We start from the raw sequence: 24377 nt of genomic DNA, 5'->3' as shown, positions 1-24377 counted from the left end.
TTAATTCTAAATTTAATTTAAAAGATATATGCTTTAAAATAAATTTAAAACCATGTTCACCTTGAGTCTACAAGTCCTACAAAATTATTTCTAAAAACTCAATAGCAAATTTCCTATAAAACTATTTATAATGCTTACTGCCTCAATCTAACAGTGCAACTAATTGCCTTTCAAGTAGTTTAGTTAATCTAAATAGCTCAGTTATAAGCTCAATAATCTATGTGTACTATAAGAGAAAGTCCCTTTACAAAAAAGAATAGGGAAAAAGCAAATAGAAGACATAGATAAGATTGAAACAGCAATCAGAAACCTCCCAAAAGACAAACGTCCAGGACCAGACAGCTTCCCTGGTGAATTCTACCAAACATTCAACGATTTAATACCTATCCTTCTCAAACTCTTTGAAAAACTTGAAGAAGATGGGATACTTTCTAACTCATTTTATGAGGCCAATATTAGCCTGATACCAAAACTAGACAAGGACAACACGCAAAAAAGAAAATCATAGGGGGCTGGCCCGTGGCCTAGTGGTTAAGTTTGGTGCACTCCGCTTTGGCAGCTCAGGTTCAGTTCCTGGGCATGGACCTACACCACCTGTTGGCGGCCATGTTGTGGCAGCAACCCATATACAAAATAGAGGAAGACTGGAACAGATGTTAGCTCAGGGACAATTTATTTTCCTCAAGTAAAAACAAGAACATTGGCAATAGATGTTAGTTCAAGGTGAATCTTCCTCAGCAAAAAAAAAAAAGAAAGAAAGAAAATTAAAGACTAATATTGCTGATGAACATAGATACAAAAATGCTTAGCAAAATACTAGCAAATTGAATACAGCAATACATGAAAATGATCATACACCACAATCAAGTGGGAATTATTCCATGAATGCAAAGGTGGTTCAATATCTGCAAATCAATCAATGTGATATACCACATTAACAAAACAAAGAATAAAAATCACATGATCATCTCAATAGATGCAGAGAAAGCACTGGACAAGATTCAGCATCCGTTTATGATAAAAACTCTAAATAAAATGGGTATAGAAGGAAAGTATCTCAGTGTAATAAAGGCCATACGTGACAAAGCCAGAGTTAACATCATATTCAATGGTGAAAAACTGAAAGCTATTCCTCTAAGAACAGGAACAAAATAAGAATGTCCACTCTTGCCACTCTTATTTAACATAGGATTGGAAGTCTTCGCCAGAAGAATTAGGCAATAAGATGAAACAAAAGGGATCCAAATTGGAAAGGAAGAAGTAAAACTGTCACAATTTGTGGATGACATGATTTTATATATAGAAAACTCTAAAGAATCCACTAGAAAACTACTAAAAGTAATAAACACACACAGTAAAATTGCAGGGTACAAAATCAACATACAAAAATCAGTTGCATTTCTATACACTAACAACAAAATAGCAGAAACAGATATCAAGAAGACAATCCCATTTACAATTTCAACAAAAAGAATAAAATACCTAGGAATAAATTTCACCAAGGAGGTAAAAGACCTATACACTGAAAACTAGAAGACACTGTTGAAAGAAATCAGAGAAGACATAAAAGAAATGGAAAGATATCCCATGCTCATGGATTGGAAGAATTAACATAGTTAAAATGTCCCTGTTACCTAAAGCAATCTACAAATTCGATGCAATCTTTATCAAAGTTCCAAGGACATTTTTCACAGAAACAAAACAAAGAATCCTAAAATTTATATGGAACAATAAAAGACCCCAAATAGCCAAAGTAATCTTGAGAAAAAAGAACAAAGTTGGAGACATCATATGCCCTGATTTCAAAATATACTACAAAGCTATGGTAATCAAAGCTGCATGGTACTGGTACAAAAACAGACACACAGATCAATGGAACAGAATTGAGAGCCCAAAAATAAACCCACACATTTATGGACAGCTAATTTTTGACAAAGTAGCTAAGAACACACAATGGAGAAAGGAAAGCCTCTTCAATAAATGGTGCTGGGAAAATTGGACAGCCACATGCAAAAGAATGAAAGCAGACCATTATCTTACACCATACACAAAAATTAATTCAAAATGGATTGAAGACTTGAATGTAAGACCTGAAATCATAAAACTCCTAGAAAAACACATAGGCAATATGCTCTTTGACATCGTTCTTAGCAATATCTTTTTGGATAGGTCTCCTCAGGCAAGAGAAATGACAACAACAAAAAATAAACAAATGAGACTACATCAAACTAGAATGCTTCTGCACAGCAAAGGAAACAATCAACAAAACAAAAGGACAATCTACTAATTGGGAGAAGATATTCACAAATCAGATACCCAATAAGGGGTTAACATCCAAAACATATACAGAACTCATATAACTAACAACAAAAAACAACCTGATTAAAAAATGAACAGAGGATCTGAACATTTTCCAAAGATATACACATGGCCAACAGGCACATACAAAGACATGCAACATCACTAATTATTAGGAAAATGCAAATCAAAACCACAATGAGACATCACCGCATGCCCGTAAGAAAAGCTATTATTAAACAGACAACAAATAACAAATGTTGGAGAGGATGTGGAGAAAAGGGAACCCTCCTATAACGCTGGAAGGAATGTAGAATAATGTAGCCACTATGGCAAACAGTATGGAGATTCCTCAAAAGATTAAAAATAGAAATACCATACGGTCTAGCTATTCCACTGCTGGGTACTTACCCAAAGAACACGAAAACACTAATTTGAAAAGATATATGTACCCCTATGTTCACTGCAGCATTATTTACAATAGCCGAGCCTTGGAAACAACCTAAGTGCCCACTGATGGATGAATGGGTAAAGAAGATGTGGCATATATATACACATTGGACTACCACTCAGCCATAAAAAAATATGAAATCTTGCCACTTGGGACAACACAGATGGAGCCTGAGGGTATTATGCTAAGCAAAATAAGTCGAGAGAAAAACAAATACCAGATGATTTCACTCATGTGGCAGATTAAAAAACTACTACAAAAACAACAAATAAACACATAGATTCAGAGAAGAGATTGGTGGTTACCAGAGGGGAAGAGGGGGAGGGGGAGGGCAAAAGGGGTAAAGGGGACATTTGTACACTGATGGATGGAAACTAGACTTTTGGTGGTGAATGCAATATAGTCTATACAGAAGTCAAAACACAATGATGTACACCCGAAATTTATATAACGTTATAAACCAATGTTACCTCAATAAAAAATATATATAATTAATATGTTACACAGCCAAAAAAATAAAGTTAAATTAATAGAAAAAAAAGACATGGATTGATTATCACCACTTAATTAACACTGTTACAAATCTCACAGTTCCAAGATTGTTAAAACATTTGACTTAAAAAATAGATAAATGCCATCAGGCTTTGATAGCTTGACACCATTAAACATCTGAATCATAGACTATTTCCTCCTGCCCTGATTAAAACTCACCAAGCTACTTCTAATTATACTTCATTTCCAACAGAGAAAACATGGCCAACTGAAATGGCCAGGAGGCTTGACAATTTTTTTTTTCATCCTGAATTAGTCTCTTGGCATTCTAATTAACTTTGGTCACTAATGAGATTAGTTAACACGAGTCAGCCTACCTAAATATGACTGACTCTAGGACTCTGACAAAATCAGGTTTCTGGAAAGGTCAACAAGATAATATCTCTGCCCTCAAGACAGTGAGACAGTGAGCCTTCTCCTTGCAAAACCTGGGCATTATCACGTGACGCACTGAATTTCAATGTTTCCTCAATATCCCCATTGTAAGTTTTAAAATTCTAGTTGCCATAATAAAAATTTGGCCCTTCCATGTAATAAATTATTAATGAACTTTCTAATTTTTTCCAATGTGATAGTATAAAATAGATTAAACATAAGAATTAAGACACAGAAAGTTGTTAGTAAGAACACAGAGAGGAGGAACCCATATGCACTACTGGCTAAGTCACTCCACAGCGCAATCACGTGCTAAATTTTCAAAGGTAAAGCCTTTTTTTTGAGGAAAATTAGCCCTGAGCTAACATCTGCTGCCAATCCTCCTCTTTTTGTTGAAGAAGACAGGCCCTGAGCTAATATCCGTGCCCATCTTCCTCTACTTTATATGTGGGATGCCTACCACAGCATGGCTTGACAAGCAGTGGGTAGGTCTGCACCCCGGATCCGACCCAGGGAACCCCATGCCACTGAAGCGGGATGTGCACACTTAACCACTGCACCACCGGCAGACCCAAAGCTAACAGCATTTCTTTGACCCAGCTATACAACCCCTGGATGTCTATTCGGGAGAAATTCACATATGGTTCCATAAGAGAACATGTTTGATATACTCTCTGAAGCATTGTTTGTAAGAGTAGCTGGAGGCATCACTAGAAGAATGGGTAAGTGGTAAGTAAATTCCATGAAATACTATGCAGCAATCAGAAGCAGTGAGGTAGATGGGTATATACACAAAACATGAAGAGATTTTTTTTAAACAGTGGTAAACACAAAAGGAGAAACAATAAGATCTATAGCGTAATACCACTTAAGCAAATTAAAAATACACATACTAAATAAAACGCATATTTTACAAAACACATATGCATTTATTCAAGAATATTCATGGATGCCCATGGCAGGAGGCGGATGGGATTAGGAACCAGAGACGGAAGAAAATAAAACTAAGAGAGGCCTCGCATTTGTTCATAGACAAATGCCATGAACTAAAAAAGTATGATTATCACAACTCTGAACCTGAAGCAAATATGCAGGTCAGCCCTTGAATCTCAGTGCAGTTTCTCTCTGTTCCAACATAACAATTCTCTTTCACATATATACAGAAATCCCATGATGGTTTGTTATAAAACCCATTGTTGGGCTTCTTAGCAATCTCTACAAGAGTTTAGTTTTTTTTAAATGATAGAATTCCATTAAGAATGAGTGACCTTCAAACGTACAGCAAATCAAATACATATTTAACTTCCTACAGTCAACTTTTTATAGTTTACAAGAAACTGGCACTTTGAAGAAACTTTTTAAAACCTGAATTCAAGGGTCAACAATTGTGTCCTCAAGGTCCAATTCCTGTTACACTTTCTATGAATTAACAAATGGAAGAAAAAGGAATTACAGATATGGGAAAAAAAATCTTATTAGACAGAGGCACAAAGAAGAGCAAAGAAGAGACAACTGAGGCAAATAAGGCAAAGGCCAGCCGCACTCCTTGGCAGAATAATCTGGCACCCACTACTCTGCAGCCTCCTAAGGTGCCTTCTCTTACCCACAAACTTTTTACCCACTACCAAATTCTACAAATTAGAGGTTCATTATTGTTGTAATAATCTCTTTGAAAATGGTAATACAGACTATTAGGCATTTATACTTGTAGTAGCATATATTCCAAATATTTTGTACTAGGGCAGACGTGTACACACACATACACACTCACACAAGCTTGGTACCTGCCATACTGAAGGCCTGGAATGGCACAACCATATTATCAGTTACCCTCATGCGTTGGTCTACATAAATGAGGAAAACAATCCAAATCAGTATCACGGAGTTGTCATAGCGACAAAGAACAAGGATGTATACTTCCCTTGACCACTTGTGCTCCCTGGGCTACACTTTAAATTTCATGATTTGTTCCCTCCACTGTCCATTCTAATCTAATTTAGGTAACCCACTCCAGACTTTCTCTACCACCAACTAGGAAAATGCCAACTCACTTTCATTGCTCCCTCGCTGCTTGCTGGTAACTGGAAGAGGAATTCTATCACAAGCTTATTATACTGACCAATCTGAAGTGACCAAAGGTCATTTCTGGTACAGTTTTACATGTCTGCAAAAACTATAAAACTGAACAAAACAAAGAAAATATGAATGTCTCCAAAAATATGTATGTGATTTTAACTCAGAAACCTACCCTCTGAGTTCTCTTTCTTAGCTGTCCTCCAGGGGACAGCCAACCAATACCCTTGGCAAAACCCTAAAAAGATCAAGACTGAAATCCATACCTGCTTGATATACATAGCATTCTTGCTGTAACAAGTGTTTTTTCTACTTAAAACAATAATAGCAATAATAATGATGATAATAATAATAATAAACAGCAGCCCCTTCTACTTTAAATGACAGGTAGTTGGAATTATTACCTTTCCTGCTGGCAAACCCACAGAAAAAGATGAACTCCACAAAGTTTGAGGGGAGAGAAAAAGAATCTCTAGTGGTGGGGTCTCAGAATCTACATTTTAAGCAAGCAACAAGCGCCTCCAAAAAATTCTGATGCAAGCCATCCACAGACCACACTTGGGTAAACAATGCCTCAAGACGTGAGGAAAAGTTGAGAGCAGAAGCCTCATCTGTTGAATAGCCACAAAGGGATACAAAGCCTTAATGTAGACAGTTTAAATTCAAGCTGCTGTCACCCACAGTTTCTCAAAATCAGGAGGGATAGGAATTGAGGGAAATAAAAAAAAAAAAGAAAAACTTTAAACTCACTGCACCATAGGAAAAGATGAACCCGAGTAGAGTTTTCCTGCCAAACAGGGCATCAAGCGGGCCAAGGAGGGGCACTCACCATGTGGAAGATGGTTGGGGGAAAAGGGGTAACAAGAAATGGAGATCTGGTTACATGACAGGGGGGTAGACAGGTCTACACCCAACTTTTACACAGGATTATCCTGGAAGGGGGAATGAGGGCTATACTGAGATAATATTTTCTAATCCAAATTGCAAGAAAGTTGATCTGTTTTGGAACTTTTCCTAGTTTATACAGGTTAAGAGGGTTACAGAGCATAAAAATTAAGACGATTTATCAAACAACTTGTCTTTAGCACGATACTATGTTTATTCAAATTCCAATATATATGGTCACCAAGGACACATACCGAGTAGAGGCAGCAGTGAGCCATGACTTCTAAAAGCCACCGAGAAGAGTTACAAATGAGAAACAGCAAACAGTGACCATGGTGTACATGACACTGACAACCAGCCTACCATGCAGTATGAGAAACTGCTGATGCTCTTCACTCTTTTGGTTCTTCCTTTCCTCCCTAACACATAAGGTGATATTCAGTAGAAATTTCTTCTCACTATTAAAATGCTATGGTCACCACTGAGTACCTCTTCTTGCTGTGTTTCCACCTTAGAAACTATTTAAGCACTGAATTAATATCACTCCTTTCCATATAGTTTACGGCAACAGTAATAGTACTGCATAATACTATAAAGCTAAGGGTTTTACAATCACTTCATCTCCTTCTCACACCAATCTGATGACACAGGGATTATCTGCACTTAAAATATGAGAAAACAAGTTCAGAAAGATGCAGTAACTTGTCCAGGATCACATAAACCCTACCATGATACAACCAGGGTTTAAATGTTGATCTTTTGCCTCCAACATTCCTTAATTGCCAAGCTATGACTTCAGTACACTCATTGATTGCCACACAAGGAATACAAAGTATTACAAGAACTCAGATAATTTAGTGTTCATCTCTAGCTAAGAGGAAAAAGGCTTCACTGTGGTAGCATCTAAACTTCCAATTGCTTTGGAGGATGGTAGAAATTCAATAATCAAGCAGAGGCAGAAAAAGCACAAGGACTTTCCTATGCTATTAAATAGCCCAAAGTGGCTGAAGCATAGAGCATGCGCAAAGAAAGTCCTGGAAAACAGCAGAGAGCCTTGAATGCCAAATTAAAGGGATTGAGCTTTACTTCAACAATCAATAGTGAGCAATAATCAAAACACCTATTCTTCCAGCCACACTAAAAGTTATCATAATTCCTTATACACACCATGCCCTTTTATGTCTGCCTGCCTTTGCTATATATCCCGTCTGAAATGCCCTTCTCTCTGTAGAGAACTCCTACTTATCCACCAAGAACCAGTCCAAAAGTCATCGTATCGTGCTTTTCCTATAAAGTGTTTCCTATCTTCCTCAAGAAGAATTTATGGCTCCTTCTGTATATACTGATTATAGCATTTACTACATCATATCTTCTATATATCTGTCTACATATCTCCACTGAACTGTCAATCAATTTTGCAGTGTTAGAATTTAGCACAGCACCAGCAGGCAGCAAGTACTCACACTTTCTCTGAACAAAGATTGGTCTGGTAATGGAATGCAAATCACTTGAAGAAGAGAAAATATAGAAAGGGAGACCAGACTAGATGTAACACAATTAAGATTTCATGTAGGTTGATGTCAATGGGAGAAAAACAAAGGTGTCTTGAGAATTACAACTAATAGAATCTATCTGATTTGTCAACAGACTGTATAGGGAGAGGAAATGGAGCTCTGCAAAGCCTTATGGCTGAGATGTTGGGCTTGAATGTCTAAACAATGGTGGAAGTAAACAGAAATAGTAGAGTATTGGGATTGAAGGATAAAATAATGACCTTATACATGTATGCTAGATTGGAGAAACCAGCAAGACATTCAAATAGAAATGCCCAATAATTAAAAATATGAAAATGGAGGTTGAGTTAGAAATATTAATTTAAAAGGTCTCCCACAAATGGTAAAACCCAATATAGTCCAAGTAGATGAGATTATTAAGGAAGAAAGGACTAAAATCTTAAGAATTTGTAAATTTAGGAAGCAGAAGGAAGAAAAGTCAGCCAAGGCAGGGCCAGAAAGGTAGGAAGAAAATCAGGATAGTGTAATAACATGGGAGCTAAGGAAAGAGCTAAGAATATCCATCAGGAATTGGGAATTGGTCAAAAGGATGACTAAGGATTTTATAATTAGGTTATTGATGGCTTTTAAGAGGGTCATTTCAAAAGGGTAATAAAGGCAGAAAACAATTTCAAAAGTTATCTGAGCATGCTTTTAAGAAGCAGGAAAAGTCAACAAAGAAAAAAGACTCAAGAGGAAAATACACAGGATAATTCATGGAGCAAGATTCTGGAAAAGGAATCATCAAAAAAGATGAAAAGATGATCTGGCTGTGACAGCTTTCAATGCATGATAGCCAGAGTTAGTTCAGCTCATTTAGCTACCTGGGCATCTATTTTTGTCCTAAGATCACCACCACTTCTTTGCAGGCAATAGCTGACTAGAACAATGCAGACACATGACTCAGCTTTTGGGAACATGGGGGTTCAATTATTCTTCGCTAGTGGCTGAATATCCTGGAGGAGTGGGGTGGCCATATTTTACCACTTGGACAGAAGAGCAGAAAAGGCTGATCTGCTTAGAGAAACACACAACAGATACTAGCCAGAAGCGCTGCTAGCAGGAAACCTGATGGCTTTCTGGCTCTTGGTTCTAATTCTATGCCAACAGCAAGCTTCATTCCTGCCCTTTGGTTCTTTGGTGCCCCTGTACTCTTGTAATAAACTCTCCTTTTCTGCTTTAACCTAGTTCAAATTAATTAATACTTGTAACCAAAAGTCCTAATTAATACACATACTAAAAAACAAGAATACCTTTCTAAAAAAGGTTAGCACTTTATAAAATTTGAAGGCAGGGAGTTGAATGTACTTTCTGAAAATAATAGCAGATGGCAGGTAAGAACTTGAAAATAAAACCAAAATCAGACTAGCAGTTTAATCGTTATGCTGTGAAGCTACAAATACTTTGTGAAGACAAAGCAGACAAAACACTATCTGGAAATCAAGAATGATATACAAGAACAAAAGTAGAACCTTTTACTTCAAAATTATATTTTTTAATTTTACTCCAAATGAAGATTACCACTATGTCAAAACACCAAGACATTAAGCTAGAAATGTCCAATAATTAAAAACGTGAAAATAGAGATTGAACAGTTAGAGATATTAACTTAAAAGTTCCCCCAATAATGATGAAAGCTAACACTGGAAATTTTACTTCAAAAATGAAGCTACCGATTTTCTTTAAAATTCATCAAAAATAAGATAGACTAAGACTAGATGGAGAAAAGGACAGATTAATAGATAGATATGTGATAAGAAAAGAAAGTAAAATGTTAATGGTAGAATCTAGGTGGTTGGTATATGAATGTTTATTATAAAATTCAACTTTGCAATATGCTTAACTTTTTTTTAAATAATATGTTTGGAGGAAAAGAAAACTGCTGACAGTATAATCTTTAAAGTGTATCACCTCACATGGAGGGATCTGCCCAGACAGTAAGTATGAGCCATCTGACTAAGGGTACGTTGTTTACTGATAACGGTAAGTGGTTTAAATTGGCACATTTCAACCAGTAGCCTCAGCTCTCTCTCTTCATCTCCACAGGGGCCTACGCAAGCCCTGTTTAAACACTGTTTCCTAGGGTCCCTGTGGCCATGTTTTGGTTTCCCCTTAGCAACTCAGGCCAAAACATCTAACTTCCTTTTATTTGAATTTCTGGAAAGCTGTTTTCTTAAAGTACAAGATATAAATGTGCTCAAAGACAATGGCAGTCTTTCTCCTAGGATTCCAATCATTTCCAATTCTTTATTCTTGGTCAAAATTAAGTCCAAACAAGCAGTTGTCCTTTATGTCTGCTTCTGCCCACTGACCATGAATGAATGATGTATTCTAGTGCTCTTTGACCCATTAAAGCCCTTTTTAAAAATGTGCTTTAGGGAAATTTTTAAGGATTTAATTGTAAAAAGCTTACCATAGTATTCTTTATAACAGGGAAAAGTTGGAAACAATTAAATCTAACACTGTACTGGTTAAATTGTAGTACCTACATAAATACAATACTTGCACAGTCATGGAAGATGATGATGTTGCACACTAATATTTCTTGACACGGAAAGTTATTCACAAAACAGTGAAAAATGGTAGTTTCAAGACATTATTACAGCACGACTTCAGATACACATGTCATATCTGAAAGATGCCAAGATGCTATAGTTGTTATCTCTTAATTAGTTTGGATGTTTATCTTCATTTTGATTATCTATTATTTTCTATTTTTTCTGCAACAAAAACGTATAACATTTCAGAATACATTCTTTATCCTGCCATTTTTTTATAATTGGTAAATAACTGCCAGATGCTCTGCTGCTATCAGAATAAGACTTCTCAAAGCTATCCACAAAGCTGAAGGCCCCTATCATTCCTAAAGCCAACTGCCATACCAGTTTTATAAACTTTATTATATTTGTCCATTCTCCTACCCTAATTCTCCTGATTCTATTCTCATCCAAATTCTCTCATCAATGTTTTCACCTTCAGATTTAAGAATTCTTGTAAAACATCTTCACATAGACTAGTACTCTCTCAACCCTTCTAATCTGTTTCTTTGAAATCAAGTTGCCCTTCCATTGCGATGCCAGTCACCATTCCCCTCTCATAGCTCTGCTACAGCACTTAGCGCCTTGCAGTAACAGAAGACACATTAGTCTTCCTTAGCAGACCTGCAAATCCCAGAATGCAGAAACTATGTACTAATCCTCCCCAGTGCTCAACACATAAATAAACTGCCAACAAACTTGGGTAGATGAAGTTTCAAACAGGTGAGGAGATGGCAAGAGACTATCTAGCTGATTTAAATTAATTAAAGGCTCCAAGCCTAGATATTACATCACATGATACTTAACAGTATGATTTTAGAGTTCCTGTTCATAACATGAGAAAATCATGGGGAAGAGAAGACAGGCAATGGTCCAACATACCCTCCCCCCAATTTTCAAAAGTAAAAAGAAAACATCTCCAAAACAAGTGACCCTGAAGTCTGGTGTCAAACAAGCCAACGTCTTCCAGAGAATGGAAGCTAGAAAATGTGGTATGAATAAGAGACCTTGCCTAAGACAGAAGAGACAGGTAAATCAGAAGCTGAGGTTTAAAAGCTAGACTTTAAACAGTGGTTGGGGGTGGAGGGTTATGAACTGACTCCAGCTACACTCGTCTCTTTGTTACTCTCCTAATACACCACAGGTGTGCCTCCCATTAGGGTATTTGCACACACTATTCCTTTGCCTGGAACACTCATTCAACTAAATATCCACATAAGGAAACTCTCTCATCTCCTTCAAATATTTGCTCAAATGTCATGTTCTCCAGTGACTTTCTATTTAAAATTTGAACCCTACCTCCTTACTCTGCTCCACTTTTTCTTTTTCCATAGCACTTATCATCTCCTAACACACTTAATAATTTATACTTATTTCTTACATCTAGTTAATTATCCATTTCACCCACTAGAATGTAAGCTCCATGAAAGCAGAGATCTTTGTCCATTTTGTTCACTGATGTAGCCCAAGCACCTAGAACACAAGTGACCGATAAATACTTGTTCAATGCACAAAATGGATGTGAGAAAGACTGTGAGGAAAAAATGAACAGGACTTAGTGATAACAATATCATATCAAGGAAAAAGCTCTAGACTTGAGATGAAAGACCTGGATTCAAATCTAAACACTACCACTTAGCAGCTAGCAAGTGACTATTTTCTGGCAAGTGTCTATGAACTTTAGATCCTGTTCTGTAAAATGGGTGGTTGTGAGGATCAGATGAGAAACATGTATAAGAGCAGCACGGTGACTGCAGAATTAATTATTAATTTGAATAAATTAATTCAAAAGAGAGTTAAATCTTAAAAGAAAAAGCTCAAGAGTAAGTGTTGAAGGATGTGACTCTAGGACTGGTGCTAATAACAAGAGAAGTGAGAAAACCCAGAAAATTTCATTTGGGAACAGAAAGGATAGATAATGAGTTAGGTTTCAATCTACAGCTGTGCTGACCAACATGGTATCACTAGCCACATGTGCCTATTTAAATTTAAATAAATAAATAAAATTTAAAATTCAGCTCCTCTGTCACACTAGCTATATTCAAGTGCTTAATGGCCGCCTGCAGTTAGTGGCTACCATATTGGACAATGGAGATTACAGAACATTTCCATCAACACGGAAAGCTCTAGTGGACAGTGCTGATTTACAAAATTTGAGTTGACAGCAGAACAGAATTCAAATGGGTGTCATTTTAATAACCCTAATGCTGGATTCCTGTAAGGTTCAAACATGTTTAGAAGAAATGCAAAATCCAATCAAATTATCAATCTGAGTGGGAGTCACTAACTGTGAATATAACAAATTAAATAATTCATATTACTTGATTACAAGGTCCTCGGATATGCGAATATTTCTCACTTGATGATATGAGGTGGCTGACATGCCAACTATAAATAGAGTTTGGAGAGTCCCAGGGAAGTTGCCAACAAGAATCTGGTGAGCATCCTGGCCCACAACTCTGGTTAGTAACTTCAGATAAGCTGGCAAGGTCAAATATTACATGGAATACAACAGTGCTCTTAGTGAGTGATAAGATTATACTTACAGCTCCAAATCTCACTGGAGAGGCAGAACTCCCTCATTAAAAGTAACTACAGTTACCTGGAATGGTAACAGCCTTCCTTAATGAGTAAGCAAGCATATTTCAACTACAGAAAGATCTAGAATTAAATACATAATCAAATACATAAATTCTCTCGCTTAAGAGAAGAGAAGAGAATCGAAGTTGGATGTTAACGTTTTCATCTTAAGAAAGCTATGCAAAAGTGGATCTTTTATATATTTACAAAATTTAAAAGAATCTGGTCTGTAAGAACAACCGACTTGTAAGAAATTGAAAATGTGTAACTGAGCAATAGACTTAGACTTGTGATTTTAAACTGAAATCTTACAAGTTCATAAATAACATTTGAACACTGTAAAGACTTCAAGGTCATTGTGTTTACAAATTCAATTTAATATGTCTATAAGAATGACTTAGTACCTAGGAGCATTTTATTTCCTCAGACAACTGATGTACTTCAGAAAATTGAACATATTAAACACTACACAGTATTTTAATTATTTTAGCCTATTTATATGCAGTAATATCTGTAAAAACACTGGTTTGATAGGTTCTTTATATTAAAATAAATAACTATTCAAACCTAAAACTAGCAACCACCAAAATGCCCATCAATAACAAAAGTGATAAATTGCAATGTATATCCACCCAATATTCAGCAATGAGGATGAACAAAATACAACTAGACGCAAGAACAAGGATTAATATCAAAACCTAATACTAAGGGAAAGAAGCCAGACACAAAAGAGTATACACTGTATGATTCCATTTACAGAAAGTTCAAAACAAGCAAATGCAAACTACGGTGTTAGAAGTCAAAGTAGTGGTTATCCTGGTGGGAGGAGGCATTGGAAAGGAGCATGAAGAGAGCCTCTGGGGTACTGGTAATGCTGTTTCTTAATCTAAACACTGATAAGATAGATGTGTTCACTTTGTGAGAAGTAATTAAGCTGCAAACTTATGATCTGCACATTTAGAATAAATTATGTAATAGTTCAATAAAATTTAGCAAAAAAAAGTAAACATATATACAAACATTTATAAATAGCAAAAGTTAGCTTTTAATCCCCGTCCCATCCCAAGGCATGTTCCAGGGATAGCAGTAATTCTGGTCAGTAGCTAGAGTATCAAGGAAATAAGAGATGAACCTAGAAAAATAGATCCTCCTGAAGGACCTTAACTGCCATACCAAGGAAACTATAATGTACTCAAAAGACAATGGGATAACACATGCAAATGATGCAGGTGGGAGATTGTTTACCTACCATAAAGTTTTCAGCCCTTTCCTTTAATTTCTCCAAAAACATTCCAAACATTCCAGCAATACCTTCATTCCCCAGCCTCTAGTTTCCAGTGTGGAGGGACTTGAGTAAGAGTAACAGCCCTGGCCTGTCCCCAACCCTCACACTCACTCCTTCTTATGGGAGGAGTGATTTACTCCTGAGAACTATTTTGTTAGTGAAGTCTTAGAGTACCAAGCAGCTGGGGTCAGCCCTTTCTCTCTCTTTAGAGTCCATCTGCTAGAGAGAGGTTATACTCCAGTCTCTCAGGGCCACGTATGAGGCTTACTGGAGCTGGCTCTGCCCTTGCAGAGGAGGCCTTCTGTAGTCCAGCACTGCCTGTGACTGAATCTATCTAAGTCAGGGAAAGCATCAGGTAGTCCAGATCTAAGCCATATTTCCAACCAGCTCTATCAGTAATAAAGCCGACATTTTTACCTCCATCTATCTATATTGAGTGTCTTACTTCTCAACTGATTCTGAACTCAGATGTGGGAGAGTGATATATTAAATATTACCCCTAAAGCTCAACAAATAAAAGAGTACTAATAGGCGGAGGGGGATTACTACTCTATGTCAGAGGAGTAAACTCTACTCAGGATCCTTTGATTTGGTTTGGCATTGAAACTAACACACTAATCTGTTGAACAGGAGAAGTTATTTTCTGAATAATAGGAAAATAAAACTCAAAGGACTAATACTTCCTTAGCACTTACTTTTAAAGTGTTCCATACAGTAGCTCATCTGACTACAACAGCACTCCATTTCTCTGCAGTCTAAAAACAGCTCACTTAATTTATTCCTAGATATTTTTATTAAGTGACCAGAGGGTAGATGGTTCTATAGTAAGTAACTTCCTGACATAAAAAAGTCTCTTTGCAGGAAGTGCGGTTCATCTCAAAATTACACTTGCAATCTAAGGGAAGTATGATACCAAACAACCACGGAGATTAAGTCTTCAGGGCTTCTTGTTCATTCACAGCCCAAAGACAGTTAACTTACAGCCAAGCAGTAAATCTTCCATGACCTCTTCTCTTTCCTTCTTTCTCCTCTGATCCTGGGTCTTCCACATGCTCCTCCTCTTTCCCTTTTATTCTCGACACTGTCTTCTCCCACAAGTCAAACAGCAAAATTCACTCACAAATGGAAATAGGCTGGTCTAACTTTTTAAATCATGAATTATATTTTCTTAAATTGTGAAGTTCATTTTGACAGGATCACATATTTTCTAATTTATTCAGTAAGCACATTATAAACAAATGTCTTCTTAACTATACAACATTGTATTTGACCCTGATCTACCTTATGACAAAGAAAAGTAACTTGATGAATATGGAGTAAATAATTCCCCCCTCAGAGAACAACATCAAGTGCAATATACTGCACAGGGGAAGGAATACAGGCTCTGTGCCTGAAGACAGGTCAGAGGTGAAATGCTGTCTCTTTGATTTCGTAGTTGCATGACCTTAACACAGATTAAGTTCTCTGAGCCTCCACTTCCTCACCTGTACCATACATACAACATCACCTACTTTTCAGAGCTGTTGTGAGAATTAAATGAAATAATGTACACAAAGCCTCAGCACACTGTCTGGCACATTAGGAGTTAAATTAAAACTCCCATTACTACTATCACTATAATTCCTAGCTAGGAACTCAAAGTAGGCTAAGTATTTCATTCAGCATAACTACTAAAATAAGCTCTAATTTTGCCAAATGATGCTAAGTCATAAGTCAGGTCACTTATGCAAATAGCTTTGTTGCAGAAATGCGTCAGCTCTTACAGGATTCAGGATGCCCTCCTGGGAAACACAGAGGTTAACTCAGCTTGTTTCCTCCTGGAAAACATTTACCAAGGCTTCTGGCAGATGTTAAATAATACATTATTTTTTAAAGAATGGTGTCTATAAAAGACAGTATAAGCAAGTAAATTAAACAATAAGTAGCATTCTTACTCAGATATTCCTTTGATCTGAACCAGAAGAGTTTATAACCTCTGTGAAAACTGCCATAGAACAGTTCTGACTAATGCAAACCACAATGAGGCCAGAGCCAAAATTCACAACTGGGAAAGCAGTTATCAGTATGGAGGGACAGATGTCAACATGGGGTTTTTTCCTTCTCTTTTTCATAACATAATAGCTTTAAAAAAAAACTGAAAAAATCCAAAACCAAGGCATAAAAATGTCACATATTTAACTAACATTTACTATGATTTTTAGGAATCTAAAACTGCATTTAGAAGTAAGACCAAAAAGAAACTATTCATGGAGTAATATGCTCTTAAAGAAAAACGGAGCAGGGCCAGCCCAGTGGCATAGTGGTTAAGTTCCCACGTCTGCTTCCACAGCCCAGGTTTGTATCTAGGGCACAGACCTACACACCGCTCATCAAGCCACGCTGTGGTGGGGTCCCACATACAAAATGGAGGAAGGCTGGCACAGATGTTAGCTCAGGGACAATCTTCCTCAAGCAAAAAGAGGAAGATTGGCAACAGATGTTAGTTCAAAGCCAATCTTCCTCACAAAAAAAGAAAAGAAAAACGGAGGGTCCAAAAGTAAACCATCACCCTCAAAACTCTGCTCAACAACTTCACATAATGAGGATATATGTTCCTGGATAGAAGTAATTAGAACCAACTCACAGGAGACCGTATGACAAGTACAACAGGTAGTGGTCGGTCAGCCCTCTTACATGTCCACATTCCTCAGGACTCTGTCACCCTTTTTGTATTTTCATTGTCTCCAAACTCCCACGGCATTTAGTAACATAATTTTAAGTATTACCTAATGCACTAACTTCCAAAACTCAAATCCATCCTTTCCTCTCTATTCTCACTGCCATCATCTTGGTTTAATCCTTCATTATTCCTTACCTGTCCTGCTACAACAACCTCCCCTAACTGATCTCCCTATGTCCATCCTCATCCTTCTCCAATCCTTTCTTAACACTGCAGGTGCAGTGACCTCTCTCAAACCAAAACCCAATCTGGTCATGTCCCTGCCCAGCTTGTTGCCTTCAAGGGTTCTCCATCACTTTGTCGCCTCAGCTGCTTCATTCTTCCTCACTACATTTATCACTATCTGACATACTATATTACTTGTTTGTTCACTATCTCCACTCCAATTAGAATAGAAGTCTATAAGGGCAGAGTTTTTGTTCATTGTTATATATTGCATAGTAAGCATTCAAACATGTACACATGAATGAGTGAATGAACAAATGAATGAATGAATGGACTGACGACCTACAGGCCAAAGACCTCTGTGACCTGCCAGTGCCTTCCTCTCTTCACTTTACCCCCACCTCTACCAATACTGAAGTGTTTAGTTGTCTAAATTCAATAGGCACTTTCACGACCCCTTGCTTTGCCATATGCTATTCCCTGTGTCTGAATGCAAACTCTCCTCACCATCCAATCAACCTGCCACACCATGATCCATATTTTAAAACCGCCTCCAGACAGCTTCCCCTGACGCCCTATATTAGAGTTTATCCCTCGCTTTCCCTTGTGCTACATCTGTACCTGTATCTACAACGGCTCTACTCAAACTGTGCTAGACTGTGTATCTCCCTTATTAGACTGTGAATTCTGAGGCCAAGGACTATTATTCATCTCTTTACTCCCAGTGCCTAGGACAAAACCTGTCATAAAGCAACTACTCTATAAATGTTGAGTAAATTAACATGCACAACTATTCTGTTAGAGGAATGAAAACACAGAGTGTCATGAAGTCACTCCTCCAATTCCATGATGATAACAAGCCATGAAATAAAAGAATTATAACCAGTGACATTATCCAAGGTAAACAGCAAAAAGGAGTTATACAAACAACACACATCACCAAACAATTCCAAAATAACTGACATACAGTCACACTCACACTTTGTTAGATACACACGCTGACTCCTTCTTGCTCCACCATTTGTCTTTCCTTTAGGCTCAGCTCTGCAGCTGGCAAATCAGGTCCAGCTAAGCAGGAGGAAGTAAAAGGGAGATCTGGGTTCCCATGAACAATATATTTTGTAGATCACTCACTGAGGAAGTTTTTGATGTTCCATCTAACACAACTTTTTGTGTTCCCTCATATTTTGATTCAAACTTCAAAACAGTTGTACAGCAACTGAAATTTCACAAGGTTGTAAGCTATCATAAACTCAATAAAAATTTTTTTAAAAAATCCATTGTTGAACATAGATGAGCTGATATGGATTTTTAGGCTACACATTAGACCTTAAATTTTGTGACTTATTTTTCAAAGCAGATCTTTTATTAAAAGATTGTTTATTAAAAAAATGTTGCTACTTGGCAAAAAAAAAAACAAAAAAACCACTTGTACAGGACTAGATTTTACCACTAGCCACACCTAAACCTGAACCAAACACCAGAGCTTGCTACCCATTATAATCTATGCCATCAATGGGTTACAGTTGTGCTTTCATTCTACGGAGTAGCCACAAAGCCCCACCTAAACCAGTCACCTTCAACCATGGGAAGCCTCATCCATTACCCCAGTGTGCCTTACAAACATTATTTTTCTCTGAATGTTGTAAACCAAGGCTGCTAAATCTAACCAAAAGGAACATTGCCCTATCTACTTACTTCTAAGAATGTAAACGCACATATACATGTACAATCACACAGATGCACATCAATGAACAGATATAAATGTGCATGAAGTTGTTTGGAAAAGTTTAAAGTTAAAAGTTTTAAATCCAACGACAGCTAATATAACATCAAGTGAAGCCAGAAGCCAAGATGTGATCCTTAATACCTCCCTTCCCCACCACTTAGTAACCAAGTTATGGAAAATTAACCTCCTAATATTTTTTTAAATGTTGCCTACTCCCAATATTATGCCTTAGTTCAGAATCACAGCATTTCGCATCAGGATAACCGTCTCCTAATTGGTCTCCCTGTCTCTGGACTCAATGACAATTGCATGTACCATTTGTTGAAGGGTTATGTAACTGGCACTGCACTATGCACTTGATTGTTTAACTCTATTTTTCAAATCTCACAGCAAGACTGCAAAGCAGGAATTACTGTCCTCATTTTCACAAATGAGGGGACTGAAGCTCTGAGAGAGGTTAAGTGACTTGCCCAAGGTCATGCAGCTGGAACTGCGTAGTGGATATTCAAACTCAGGTCTATGCTCCCCGCCATTATATGCTAAACTGCTTAACCTTCTTCCAGTCAGCCCCCCGTGTGACTTTCTAAAAGGCAAATGCAATCATGTTTTGCCCCATGTAAAATCCTGAAAACAAGACTGGCCTCTCCAGCCCTGTCATCCTCACTTCCTGCCACACTTAACTGCCAACAGTTCCATAATCTGTCTCTCACTACTTTACCTGTGAACATTTTTCTGCCAAGAACACTTTTTCTCCCTTGGCAGGTTTCTTCCAACACAAACTTCAAGATGTACTCAGACAATCCTTACCCTGGAAAGCCTTCAGCCTAACAAACGCATACCCAAAACTGGGTTAAGTGACCGTTTACTATGGTTATCAGCTAAGTTTCTTGTCGTATCTTATTTTATTATAAGTTTATCTTACTAAGCTATTAGTTCCTTAAAAGTAAATAATTTTTTTTGGTCAGGAAATTGGCCCTGCGCTAACATCTACTGCCAATCTTCCCCTTTATGTTTGAGGAAGATTGTCCCTGAGCCAAAATCCATGCCAATCTTCCTCTACTTTGTATGTGGGATGCCACCTCAGCATGGCTTGAAAAGCAGTGTGTAGGTCTGCGCCTGGATCAGAACCTGCGAACTCCTGACAGCCAAAGCGGAGCACGCAAACTCCACTACACCACTGGCCAGCTCCAGAAAATACTTCGCTTTTAAATCTTCGTATTCCCAGCACAGTGTGTCCTTAGTAGAGGAGGGACTCATGAATGTTGAATTAACGAATGAATTCATCAGAAACAGTACAATTTAAGAACTTAGCCCTATGGTCAATCTGATGTGCTTTCAAATTCTAATCAGCCACATAGTATAACCTGCCAAGCCTGCAGCAGGCTTCTAAATCTTTTTTATTTCTTTACCTGTAAAATGAGAAATAACTGCACCTACCTCCTAGTTTGCGAGGAGTAAAACAAATAATAGACTTAGCACAATCTCTGGCACATTGAAAGTACACATTAAACATCAGCAACACTTTTTTTCCCTCTCAAAGTTTATCCACGCTGATGAAGCCACATCTCAGAAAACAGCTTCTCCTAGTAGCTTCCATCAGAGCTTAAGATTTCTCCCAAAAATCGTTAGTCAAAATCTCTTACAAACATCCTCACCCACAGGCAAGGTTCTTTCAGAATCCGGTTACACCACAGCTCAGTAGCTGCCACCACATTCTAACTCACTAACTAAAGTGTGCATTTTATGGCTTCTTACCCACCCATCGGTTTCCTCCCCCAAAGTCAAAGATGATGCTTCTAAGCAAGTGGAAATGCGCCCCACAGAAACCAGTCAGCACCTTCTTCCAGGTACCACCACTTCTGCCCGTTCCCAGGCTTATGCGAATTAGAAGAGATCTCTATGATCATCTAGTGCAAATTTAGATCTCCTCGGAGAATCATAATTCTATCCTTTTATCCATTCCAAGACCTTAGCCCCGAGAGTATTAATTCAAGATAGAGAATGAATTCCTGGCATTAAGAATCCAAGAGAAGGGGTCCCCATAAAGCCTTCCCCACTAAGAGTTCTTCAGGTCTGTTACTCTCAAATAGTGACCCAAATCCACCATTCCATCCCGCCTCCTTCCTGACAGAGTCAGGGTCTTCTCTCCTGAAAGAGATCTGGGTCCCCACTTTCAGGGACCAGGATGCCTTCCGCGCACCCGTGACACCTCTCTTCCCACCTCGCCTGTGCCCTCCCGCAGCACAGGCCTGGCCTGGTCCCTCGCCTCCAGCTCGCTCCACAGAGCCGCTACTCACCGCTTCTTGGGGATTGTGCCCGACTCGTGCGCGGCAGGAGTGGCAGTGGGCGCCGCCGTGGCCGCCGACGCGGCTCTCCGCGCTTTGCACTCATTGGTACTCACAGCCTCCCGGGGCCGGCCCCGCAGATGGCCCGAGAGAACCCGGAGCCTCCGCCCGGCGCGCTCCTGCTCCGGGTCCCGGTTCCGGAACCGGTCCGCTGCAGAGCCGGAGCCGGAGCAGGAGACCGAGCCGGAGCCCGCGCCCGCGACAGAGGCAGCCGCCGCCTCCGCCATGGCTTCCGCCTTGTGCCGCCGCCCGGGACCGCTGGGCGCGGGTGAAAGGTCACTCAGAGCGGCGCCCGGCGCGACCATTCGCTGCGGCGCGTCCCGGCAGCCACCGCGGCGACTGGGCGGCGGTGCCCTGCACTGGGAGCTACTTAGTCGCAGCTCCCGCCCACGCCGCCAGCCCCGCCTCGGCGCTCAAGCCCCGGCCGGGAAGCACCTGCCGAGCAGGTGAGTTTGAGCTATCCCCGGATTGGCCCGGGCTGGACCGGGAGCCAAACCACGAGCGTTCCCGAGGTGTCCTAGTACCCTGGGTGGTGTCCTCTGCTGTGGTCTGGGCCTCTGGAAGACGCCTTGGAGCAGGAGGCGTGGGCGGTGCTGCTGGACCTGACAACGAACCAGCGCCATCCTTTCCCTGAATGAGCTCCTACTGCTGCCCCTCCACTCCCCTTTCTTGCCAGGTCACTGAAGTGACTCAAAACTGATTGGTTCCCTGTAACCATTAGAACAAATAACTGTCATTTTCTCATCGCCTGCTTCGTTCTGGGCTCGGTGCTTACTTAATGCTAGACCTCAAGCAAGTAATCTCCATTTTACAGATGAAAAAACTGAGGCTCAGAGACACTAAATTGCCCGAGTGCATGCAGCTAGTAAATACTAAAACTGAGTTGCAACCTAGGTTCTCTTTCCCTTCGTTACTGGATGCTGTGCCCTTCCTTACCCTACCCAACAATTGTTCTTAAGACTTCTCATTTATCTACAGATTGACTTCGTTTCCAGAGAATGGGGCTTGGTGAAATTAGGGGGACCTCCTAGGACAGTGTTCCACAACTGTTTTCAGTCAGCGGGCCAGATAGGCCTTTATAAGCCACCTTGCAGACCTAGCTATCAGAAGAAAAGGGTTTTTTTGCATAATGTGCAATTCAAAGATAAGACTTGGGAATGGTAAGAGAAAAGGTTGCCATAAGTATTCCAAGCCCAATGAAGTCACCTCCTTTCTGAATAACCGCTTTCTTTCTAACACAGGCTCTGTGAAAGAGTGAAGCTATTCCAGGAGTTATTTGACTAACACAAAAGAACTATTTAATAGTTCTGAGAAAATTCAGGCAACAGTGAAGAGGACTTGATTTGTATGCCAGATCTCCAGATTTTAAGGGATATTCAGCATTAAATATCCAGCCTAGCTCTAGAACCACTGAGCCCAACTCCTGTTTACCTGCTGCTTCTAACCATTGTCCTCTTCCTAAGGGAAGCTATTGGCTATTTCAAATGGACTAAGTGAAGAAATGAGACAAAGAGGAGGAGTAAATTGCTGAGTGCTCTGTGGAGAAAGCTCCACAAGTTTGAGAGGTCAGCAACTCTCGTCTTTGAGCTTCTCACACCGTTTCTAGATGTTACTAGAACAGCATTAAAACATCAACTACCATATTTGTTTGCAATTGTAAAAATCATAGCTTTCTTGCCAAAAATGCTATATAAGTAACATCTTCCTCAGAATCTTTTTGGAATGAGACAGATCTATTAATTTTTTCTTGACTCCCGGAGAGCTCAACCTAACACTACTAGCATGCTTTAAGTGTAAATGTAGTTAACTGAATTCTTCAGTCTTATCCAAATTGAGGTATGGACATGCTTCTTGCCAATTCTGAGGAGGCAAAATTTATCAGTTTTGCAACTGTCAACAGAATAACCAAAGCCTTTTCTCCTGGGTGATGAAAAGCTTGATGTAAACCAAAATTAGCTACCAGTGGAAAAATTACTGATTATATCATTTCAAATATGTATACAGTAATGAAATACATATAGGCAGTAAAAGCATTTGTTGAGAGCCTATTGTGTACCTAATTCATTACTGTGTGCTATAAGATGCAAAAATTTTTAAGCCAATGCTGCTTCATGGTATAATCAGGCTAATTAAGAGTTAGGATATATGTGGGGGAAAAAACTGTGTGATACTGTTGGGTAGAATAAGTGTGATGTAGATGACCTTGGTGAAGGGTTTCTTACCTCATCCCTTACAAGAGCAAAGCCCAAGCAAAGTGCCCTGAAATTTATTTCATGCTACCTAAGAGGAATGAATGTTTAACATAACCCTGGTCCATTGAGATACCTATAATTCCCACAAAAAGTGAAACCTCGATGAATATCACATTGAGAAGGGCCAGCTCAACGAACGTGTTCCTTCTGAGTCCTGGAACACTTGGCCCTTAATAACCTGGATCCCAGTGGAGAGCAGACCACATGCAGCGAAACAAAGGGTGAATCCACGACAAGTAGGATTTTAAATGGAGTGACCTTTATTTGCATTTATGACATCTCTTCTAAGATGAGGCACAAAAAATTCTAAATAGGATAACTTAACTCCTGAAACATGCACCAAAGTTCTTTATGGCAGTGATTTTCGTTACTGATCTTCAGAGTTCCTGAATGACCTCTGAATAGAGGAATTCTTGCATTTTTATATGATTTTTATTGTGAAATATAACACAGAGAAAAGTGAACCAAAGCATAAATTATCACAAATCAAACACCCATGTAACTTCCATTTAGGTAGAGAAATAGAACATTGCCAGCACCCCAGAAGTTCCCTTTATGCCCTCTCCCAGTCACTTCAC

The 24377-nt window shown here is 38.9% G+C and overlaps 2 protein-coding genes across 5 annotated transcripts in view; one reads left to right on the top strand and one right to left on the bottom strand.

Annotated features, from left to right (window-relative positions):
• Nucleotides 1-21887, bottom strand: part of AGPS (alkylglycerone phosphate synthase) — a 139478-nt gene extending 117591 nt beyond the window's left edge. Inside the window, exons 1-2 of one of the 3 annotated variants that reach the window (XM_070580266.1) lie at nucleotides 5728-5760; nucleotides 5461-5520 (exon numbers count right to left, since the gene is read on the bottom strand). Coding sequence is in view for 1 of the 3 variants with exons in the window: in XM_070580263.1 (XP_070436364.1) it covers nucleotides 21500-21852 (353 nt within the window). In the remaining 2 variants the exon portion in view is untranslated. The other 2 variants (XM_070580263.1, XM_070580265.1) reach the window with 2 other exon arrangements.
• Nucleotides 21858-24377, top strand: part of NFE2L2 (NFE2 like bZIP transcription factor 2) — a 137775-nt gene continuing 135255 nt past the window's right edge. Inside the window, exon 1 of one of the 2 annotated variants that reach the window (XM_070580271.1) lies at nucleotides 21858-21993. The gene's annotated coding sequence lies outside the window, so the exon portion shown is untranslated. The remainder of the gene's footprint in view (nucleotides 21994-24377) is intronic. The other variant, XM_070580272.1, reaches the window with a different exon arrangement.

The sequence above is a fragment of the Equus przewalskii genome, chromosome 17, assembly GCF_037783145.1.
Source record: "Equus przewalskii isolate Varuska chromosome 17, EquPr2, whole genome shotgun sequence".
Taxonomy (NCBI): domain Eukaryota; kingdom Metazoa; phylum Chordata; class Mammalia; order Perissodactyla; family Equidae; genus Equus; species Equus przewalskii.
The sequence above is the reverse complement of the archived record's forward strand: the minus strand, read 5'-3'. Positions and strand labels throughout refer to the sequence as shown.